At 33.6% G+C, this 9,986-nt stretch overlaps 1 protein-coding gene across 3 annotated transcripts; it reads left to right on the top strand.

Annotated features, from left to right (window-relative positions):
• The first annotated feature begins 6,365 nt into the window (after positions 1-6,365).
• Positions 6,366-8,193, top strand: LOC127121940 (pectinesterase 31). Of its 3 annotated transcripts, none has more exons than XM_051052367.1 (6): positions 6,366-6,676; positions 6,760-6,855; positions 6,994-7,071; positions 7,162-7,349; positions 7,533-7,706; positions 7,806-8,193. In XM_051052367.1, the coding sequence occupies exons 1-6, from the start codon at positions 6,434-6,436 to the stop codon at positions 7,966-7,968; spliced, it is 942 nt and encodes a 313-aa protein (XP_050908324.1). In that variant the 5' UTR covers positions 6,366-6,433; the 3' UTR covers positions 7,969-8,193. The 3 variants fall into 3 exon arrangements, with proteins under 3 accessions (XP_050908324.1, XP_050908329.1, XP_050908321.1); XM_051052372.1 differs by having other exon boundaries at positions 6,367-6,676; positions 6,751-6,855; positions 7,533-7,643; positions 7,805-8,193; XM_051052364.1 differs by having other exon boundaries at positions 6,368-6,676; positions 6,751-6,855.
• Positions 8,194-9,986: the final 1,793 nt, after the last annotated feature.

Genomic DNA, 9,986 nt, shown 5'->3' with positions numbered 1-9,986 from the left:
GATATTCCTTTTGATCATTCTTCCTCGTGTCACATTTTTCATTTCTCTGCGCTTTTGTTGCATTTTCTGCAATCGGCGTGTAACCGTCATTGACGAGATCAAGAAAATCTTGAGCTACAAACAACACACACATCTGAATTATCCACCGATTCCAATTATTTCCATCAAATACTAAAAGCGTTATGTTCAAGCTACCATTTTCTCCGTTCATCTTTGTTCTTGTACAAATCACTCAATTCTCACCAACACTCATGTTTCCCAATCCCGCAGCTCAAGAAATGTGATTTTGTTTGATTTCGAACTTTAATTTAATGTGAATTTTAGAAATAAAATCAATCACACACCTCACGTGCACCCGTGTTTCCCGTTCCAGAATCAGAACCGGAGCTCCGGATGCCAACTGTTGGAGTTCAACAATGAACCTCCATTAACAATGCACACAAATTAGAGAATATGAATATGAAGAGAGAGAGAGAGAGAGAGAGAGAGAGAGAGAGAGAGAGAGAGAGAGAGAGAGAGAGAGAGAGAGAGCCTAACTAGCTTTTCTAAAAAATGAAGAACTGAATTATGTTACAAATGCAAATACATCTGGGTTTATATAAACATCCAAATTCAACTCAAATTCACATTAAATGTAAATTCAAATTCAAAAATAAATAAAACTTAAAACTAAACTAATTTTAATGTTGAGTTACATTCAACATTTGTCGCAGCGAGGAATTAAAGCAATGTCAATGTTGTCATGCATATTGAGAAGTTAAACCCTTTGCAAAAATATGCTACAAGTATTTTTGTCAGGGGTTCCTACCCCTAACAAATTTTATTATTACGAATTTTTTTTTGGCATAATGAGGGGTTTAATTCCTGACAATCTGACTTCTTTCTTGTAGTGTCATTAATATCATCCCCTATTGAGCATTTATTTATCCCAGATATAAGTGATATATACTTGGATGGTGAGATTCATAGAGAAAAGAAATAACCGTGTGTGCATAGTTTTTTCAAATTCAAATAATGTAACTGAGTTTGAGAAGAAACAAGAGTTAAGAGAGAAAAATAATCTTAAAGAGAAAAAGGACAATTGTAGACTACTCTACTATACCGACAGAACTTTGAAACATGTTAAATAGAATAATATAGTAATTGTTCAGTTTAATCTTTTTCGTAACTATTTTATTTTTTATTTGTGGATGATATTAGCAGAAATAAGATTAAGTGTTTGAAGATGAAACAACAGTGAGGGACAAAGCTACATTAAATACTATGTGGGCATGTGCCCCCGTTTAAAATGTCAAATTGGAGTATTATGGTAAATCCTACCATGTTAATTAGTCATTTCTATCTTACAATTATTTTACAAATCTACAATAATGAGCGTAGCATTTATTAACCATATATTAGACTAATTTATATATTCTAAATTATTAATAATTTAACATATCAATATCATCTTTTTTGTATTTTTTTTATAGAAATTATATATATTCTTTAAACCATAGAAAATCATTAACAAAATTTCTTTTGAATTTGACAAATTTTTAAAAAAATTAACAAAAACTATGTAATTTCTAAACAACTAACTACCAATAATGTTTAAAAGATAATATGTACTCTCTCCATAAATTCTCAATCAAATATTATTAAGAATAATTATTAGTATAATTATTATGTATTTTTTTGTGATTAACTATTAGTGAGTTAATATATATTTATAGATATACTTAAGTTTTGTATTTCAAAATATATTAATAGGTTTAATAAGGGATATATTTGTGAAAATAATAATTGTAAAAAAAATTATATTAAAGGATAAAAAGATTGTAAGAGCTTTATAACTAAATATAAAGAAAATACCTTTTTTATGCTATAAATCTATAAAAGAATTGCTCACACAAACTAAATTATCTGACTCGGTTACTAACAACAATTATTTTGGGGTTTGAAAGTGCAACTACAGTTGATTAAAATATGAATTTGTTCATGTAAATATGAACTATTCGGATAAAAAATTATTTATACCTTTGCAATTGTTAATCAATTTTTTATATCAAATAATTAGTCAAGAATGGAGATGCTTTAAATCTGGTAACTTGAAAATAGAATCATGAGTTTGATCTTTAATCCATGCATGTTTGTAAAAAAAAAAGAGGAGAGCCATAACCAAAGTGTTTAATAAGAAACAAGTTTATTTGGTGAAAATTGAAGATGATAGAAAACTAACAAGCTGACTCCTTAAAAAATGATTAAATAATTAAACATTAAAACAAATGATACTTAAAATCAAAACTAAAAATGTAATAGAGAAAAAAAGAACGGTAAACATAATTTATTATTCATTCATGGAATGTCGTTATTTTACATAAGATGAATGATCATGACAGTAGAGAAAAGGGAACATATCAATGAAATTCAACAAATTAAGCTATAGTAAACAACAATAGTAAACTCATAATATCATTCTAAATAAGATAACTCAAACCCTAAACCGTGTCTTGAAACCAAATCACACATAGACTTAAATTCATCATCACTTTTTACTGCATTGAGCGGTATCGCGATTGCTCGACATGCTACTCGCGATGGCTCGAGAGTTCGTTCTCCTCCTCCTCTTGGAAACATCTCTAGAGCTCTCAACAGTCATTTCATTGCACTTTCTTTTTTCACCAACCCTAACACACACCTTCGCGTTACTCTCTTGGAAAGCACTAAAAATGTCCAACACTTCCTTCTTCACCTCTTTCGGAATACCCTCGCAAGCTTTAACATGATTTTCAGTTCCAGCCAAGTGACATAAGAAATGGTAACCCCCACAAGTTGCCAAGTAATCATCACAATATCGACAACCTAGTCGTAGACCTTCGTCAAGTTGAATATTATGCTCCATAACCACATCAACAACATTCTTTGGCAGAGTTATCTTAGAATCCACGCTATCATTTTCATTGAAAGAATCAATAGAGTTAGAAGCAACGGAAGAGTTAGAACTCATGTTTTGAACAGAAAAATTGTATGAAAGTGAAGTAATGAAATGTAATAAAAAAAGAAAAATTGTATGAAAGTGAAGTAATGAAGTGTAATAAAAAAACAGTGAGGTTTAGGTTTCTATTTAAACCTGAATAATGGAATTGTTTTAGAAACCAGGTCAAAAACCTAGCGCACAAATCATGGAGAATTAAGAGATTTTCCTATTAAGGTGGTAGGATCTTATCTTAATTGAAAAAACAAACTGAATTTTGAAAGAGAAAATCAATATATTAATGGAAACAGAATCTTAACAAAACTGAAAAACAGAAAACAGTTATAAATTACCCTAAAAAGTGGAACGAGAAAGATGGGTTTCATTTAGAAGAACAACAAAATTGGCTCATGTTTATCTTGTGTGTTTGTGAACAGTGTTTTACGTATCAACCTTACTACAAACTTTCTAAAAATTTCTACGCTCATATTTTCTAAGATTTTAATTTCTTTATTTTAATTATTTATTTTTTTTATTAAAGTTTGTTTTATAAACATTTTGGAATAATAATTAAATTTTTTTTTGCCTCGTGACAAAAATATTTGTGAAGATCCAATAAAAATATGATCAACTATTATGTCTATAACTTCACAAATAATTAAATCAAGATCAAAATATAAGAGGTTAGAGGATCGGACAAATATGAACGATAAGTTATGCCCAAAAAAATACTTAATCAATGTGAATAATTGAATAATACTTTTAGATCACAAAACAAGTAAAACACCAACATATGTCTCATTAAACCACTATCTTGCTATAAAAGGTTATAAGCCCACAAATACCACAAAATCGGTCTATATATGGGAAAATAAACATCAAATTCATTTACACACCCTTTACACCTATAAAATTTATTTTTGTTGGACAGGATTGTTATTACCCACACAATGATAACAAAAAGAGAAGAACAATGGAGAAAGAAAGAGTGTAAATAAAATTTTGTAGAGTTTCTCTCTGCCCACAAATTGTGGAAAATTTATTCACTTTGTAACTGTAAAATACTGTGAATACAATATGTTATGAATACTCTATTCATCTCTGTTATAAAAATAAGGGTTACTCCCTCTATTTATAGATTTTAGGTTAACTTGGACCTCAAGTCAAATCCAAAACTATAAAAGCCCAAAATAGCTAGCACTACTTAACACATTAGGTGGTTCGACACTTCCTTGCTCTGTCGAGCAACCTGCTTCGACACAAGGAATTACAATTCAACACATCACCTAATTCATTGTGTCTAAAATATCCACATTCATCATAGCTCTTAGCCTTCTGAACACTTCGACCGACACTCTCTTCGTCATGGTGTTTGCAATCTGATTCTCAGTTCTGCAGTGTTCCACATTCATCTTCCCATCTGCTACCTGCTCTCGAAGATAATGGAACCTCATCTCGATGTGCTTGCTTCGACCATGTGCTTTCGAATTCTTTGCCAGATTGATAGCTGACATGCTGTCGATCTTCATGGTAATTACTCCATAACTCTTCGCTGTTATCTCTTCAACCAGATTCACCATCCATGTTGCTTAATATGCACAAAGAGAAGCAGCTATGTATTCTGCTTCGCACGATGATAATGCCACTATTGGATCTTTTCTCGAACTCCAAGCAACTGGTGCACCACCTAGTGTAAACACATAGCCCGCTGTGGATTTTCGATCCTCAACATCACTACACCAACTTGAGTCGGTGTATCCCACTAATTTGCATTCTTTTCCTTCATCAGTTGCAGGAAACAAAATACCATAGTCGAGAGTTCCTTTCAGATACCTTAGTATCCTCTTCGCCGCTGCTAGATGTGATACATTTGGCTTCTGCATGAACCTACTCACCATACCTACATTGTATGCTAAGTCAGGCCTTGTGTGACAAAAGTATCGAAGTGACCCAATAAGTCTTCTGTATTGGGTTGGATCGACATCATCTTCATCTGAATCTTTCGACAATTGTAATCTGGGTTCAGCTGGAGTCGAAGTTGGGTTGCAGTCTTGCATCTCAAATCTCTTGAGAATTTCGCCTGCATACCTTCTTTGATGCATCATCTAACCTCTACCACTCTAGTAGAATTCGATGTCAAGGAAATATGAAATGTCACCCAGATCTGACATTTCGAATTCCTTGTTGAGATCACCTTTGAAGTCTTCGATCTCCTTCTTGCAGCTATCTCTTATCAACAGGTCATCGACATAGAGATATAGTATAAGCAATTCACTCTTGCTTCTTCTTCAATATACTCCATGTTCAGATTTTCACTTCACAATTTCCTTCTCCCTTAGAAAGCCATCTATGTTCTTGTTCCAAGCTCTTGGAGTTTTTTTAAGTCCGTACAAGGCTTTATGCAGCCTGTACATTTTTCTTTCTTCACCTTGTTTCACAAATCCAATTGGTTGTGCAACATAAACTTCTTCTTCTAAGGGGCCATTCAGGAATGCACATTTCACGTTCATCTGATATATCTGCTAGTTGTTCATGTTTGCTAGACCAACAACCAACCTGATTGTTTCGATCCTAGCTACAGGTGCAAAAACTTCATCGAAGTCGATTCCTTCTTTCTGAAGAAATCCTTTCGCCACAAGTCTCGCCTAATGTCGAGTCACTTCTCCTCTGGGATTCAACTTCACCTTGTATACCCACTTCACATTGATTGCCTTCTTGTCTTGGGGCAATTCGACAAGTGACCAACTGTTGTTGACTTCGATTGACTTCAGCACTTCGTCCTTTCCTTTCATCCACTTCGAATCTTTGAATGCCTTAACTGCATTGACAGGTTCGACATCTGGGTAGAAAGCATAATGTACCCGCTCACCTTCTTCATTGACCACATCATCTGATGTAAACACACATTCTTGCAACCTTGCAGGCACGTGTCTTGTTCTTTGTTTGGACTTATTCAACAGGACGGTAAAATAAAATTTTGTTTAAGAAATTATTTAATGTAGCTCTCAGTTTTCTTAAGATATGTGCTTGAAAAAGTTTTTGTTAAACTCTATAGACAGAAAAAATTGTTGAGATTGTATTTTGTTTCTCATCATGAGTTAAACATGATAGAGTTTCATCATAAATTCTGGATGGTAGCTTATGCATGATTATGAAAACCAACTCCATCACAATTACAAAAAAATAAATAAAAAATCAAGCATGATTATGAAAACCAACTCCATTACCATTACAAGAAAAATCAAATGCATCATGCTTAGTAGAAAAAGAAAAAAACAGAACTTTTATTACATATTTGTTGTTGACAAAAGAGAGAAAATAGAACATAGCATAACAGAATCTCTTATCTCTCCTAGATTCTTTGTCTGCATGTCTTTTTCCTTCTCTGCGTTTTATGTCCGCAACGAACCATATTCGACATTCACAACAATTCACAAATACTCACACACACACACACAAAAACAATAGATACAAATAATGGCACCTTTTATGTTGACAGTGTCACAAGATGGAACTGGAAACTACAGAACTGTACAAGAAGCCATTGATGCAGTACCACTCGGCAACACTCGCCGGACGGTGATAAGGATATCGCCGGGAACCTACCGGCAGCCACTATATGTTCCAAAAACCAAGAACTTGATCACTTTTGCTGGTTTGTTTCCTGGAGATACTGTTCTGACATGGAACAACACTGCCAATAAAATTGATCACCATCAAGTAGGTTCATGAATTTCTTGATGTTTCTTTTGTTTAGTGAAGTGGGATTGTGTCAAAATTCAAACTTTTTGTAGGGTTGTAAGGTGATAGGGAATGGGACTTTTGGTTGTGGAAGTACTATTGTGGAAGGGGAAGATTTTATTGCTGAGAATATTACGTTTGAGAATTCTTCTCCTCAGGTATATCATACTGTTTTTTTTGGTTTTAAACTTGATTGTTGTTTTGTGGACACACTTGTTTGTTCTAAACCTTGGTTTTCTGACTGAACATACCTTATATATTGATCATTCTCTTTCCTATTATTTTTTTCATGGCAGGGTTCAGGACAAGCAGTGGCAGTTAGAGTAACAGCAGATCGATGTGCATTCTACAATTGCAGGTTCCTTGGATGGCAGGTAACTTCTATGAAAAATTTGATGAATTTTATATAGTATTTTGCTAAAGATAAGGGAATAAACTTTTTCATGGTTATGAATATGATGCAGGACACACTGTATTTACATTATGGCAAGCTATATATGAAAGATTGTTATATTGAAGGAAGTGTGGATTTCATTTTTGGTAATAGCACTGCACTCTTGGAGCATTGTCATATCCATTGCAAGTCTGCGGGGTTCATAACTGCACAAAGCAGAAAATCTCCACATGAAAAAACTGGTTTTGTATTTTTGAGGTATATATATCCATGTTTAGTGTAATTTGGTTATGATCTATGTAGCACTGACACAGACACAGATACAGATACTAGACTCAACTTATTGTAGTCACTTAGTTCAATCATGATCGAACCTATTGAACCATGATCCAAAGTCTCACCAATTCGATCTTACATTATAGGGTGTTTGTGTCATTGCAGATGTGTTATCACGGGCAACAGAGGAAGTTCATATGCATATCTTGGAAGGCCATGGGGACCTTATGGAAGAGTGGTATTTGCGTATACTTATATGGATCAATGTATCAAACATGATGGTTGGAATAATTGGGGGAATGTTGAAAATGAAAGAAGTGCTTGCTTCTATGAATACAGGTCCATAATTTCTCCATTCAGCGTTATAATATCTTTGTCACTAAATATAAGACTCTTTCATTTTGAATTACAAAATGCATTTGTTCGTTGAAATTACAGGTGTTTTGGACTGGGTTTTGTTCCTTCGAAAAGGGTGAAATGGGCTAGAGTGTTAAAGGATAAAGAAGTTGAAGAGTTTTTGATGCATAGCTTCATTGATCCAGAACCTCAAAAACCATGGCTAGCTCAAAGAATGGCTTTAAGGATTCCATATTCTGCTTAGAAATTATGTTTAGAACACTTGAGATATGGATGTGATTCAGAGTCTAAAACAAAAATAAAATACAATTGTTAAAAATAATACACATTTTTAAATCAAACATGGGTGAATCTAGTGAGGTGTTATAATTTATCTCATTATTGTAATGATTTTTTATGCATTAATATGATCTATAGGATAGGAAGTGTGATATATAACATTGATACTTTATCTATTTTGATTATCGAATTGTTGCGTTTATGATTTTTTTTTGTTACATCTAATATTTTAGGATTTTAAATATTATATGTTGTGAAAATAATATCGGAATTAAAAGTATAATTGATTTTTTTGATAGATAAGAAATCCACAAGGATAGAAAATAAGAAAAATAATAAAAACACAGGAAAATTGGTTATAAACTGTTATTTTTTTATTTTCTCTTTAAAACAAGATTATAAGTATTATACTTTACCATCATCTCTTAACAATCATTGCACCAACCTTCACAATTTCATCTTTAACTTCTTTAAAAATCTCCATTGTATAAATTTTAGTGACACCACTCTCAATCAAAGGTATGTGAGTTGTCAGCACAGGTGGTTCTGAAAACTTTGATTTAAAATTGTCAACCAATTCATAATTTCTAGACTCTCTCAAAGCCTGCTCCAAATTGTGCATAAATTCAAAAATGAAGTTTTCCTTCTTGCCATAACTCTTAATAAATGCATTAACAGCTTCACATTGAGACGTAGTTCTTAAACTCAAGAAAATGTGAACCTATCAGAAAATGATGGAGGACTATGAGGATTCACAATGGTGGGTCGATGGTGTCAGTGAGGGTGTGTTACGGTGGTCAGGGATGAGAGGAAAGCCTGAACCATCTCTTTTTTCGTGTAGGTATGCTACTTCTATTTGGAACTGGTTGAAGAATTTACTTGATATTGGTTTTCATATTTCTTGTTTGAAGGACTACAAAAAACAATCATGAATAGTTGTGTTACTGCCCAGTGTAAAACTGTGATTCGTGTTACCATAGTAAATGCGGTGAAGGTAATTTGGCATGCTCGAAACCAGGCCTATTTAAAGGATATTTCTATTTCTTGGAAGACTTCTTGTACTTATTTTTTTTCTTTGACTTCTTTGACTGAGAACAAGTGCAACGCCACTGCCGATCCCGACATGAGGGAGTTTATGATTCTTAAGAAATTTTCAGTTCAAATTCATACTGCTAGGCCCAAGATTCTGAAAGAGGTTTTGTGGTGTCCTCATATGGTAGAAATAAATAATAAAGGGAGCGGAGCCAAACTTGACTGTATGTAGAATTGGGAAAAGAGACAAGTGTGAGAAGAGAAGAAAAATGGTTAGAGAGACAATGAGAAACCATACCCAAGCTTGGAGTTTTTGTTGGAAACTCGGGTATGAGGGAAACTACTTGAATATAGGTGTATTGCATGAGGGGTAGAGAGAGATCCTCATCTTCCTCTAGGTTTTTCTCACCATTGTTGTGTTCTATGAGTTTTGATGATGATTGTGTGATCATCAATTTAATTCCACGCTTAAGGTGTAAATTTATGCTTTGTTATATGGTGAATATTATGTATAATATGTTGATATGAATTTCGAACATGGTTGTTGCCATTGAAATACTTGGGTATTATGAGTATAACCTTGAATTTGGGATTAATTGATGAAATTGAATGATAATCAATGAGTATGTGGTGATTTGATCCATGTATCATATGTATGTATTATTTTATGTGCAAATTGGGGTAACGGGGGACAAAATTGGAGCTTCAAATGAACTCTCATGGCCAAAATGTAGAAATTACATTCTGCAACAGTGTGACAGGAATCATGAGCGTGACAGACTTCCCGTCATACTTTTGAGATAGCTGACCGTCATGATCTCCAGGAAGAAATCCTTCTGTCGGTCGTCACATAGGTGACAGGTTATGAAGTTGGGGGGTGGTGACGGGTTGGGTGACTCTCGTCACCTAGATGACGACCTGGTCGTCATGACTGTCAAAGGTTGTTTTGAG

The sequence above is a fragment of the Lathyrus oleraceus genome, chromosome 1 (genome assembly GCF_024323335.1).
Source record: "Lathyrus oleraceus cultivar Zhongwan6 chromosome 1, CAAS_Psat_ZW6_1.0, whole genome shotgun sequence".
NCBI lineage: Eukaryota > Viridiplantae > Streptophyta > Magnoliopsida > Fabales > Fabaceae > Lathyrus > Lathyrus oleraceus.
Note: the sequence above shows the minus strand (reverse complement) of the source record. Positions and strands in the feature narration are given on the sequence as shown.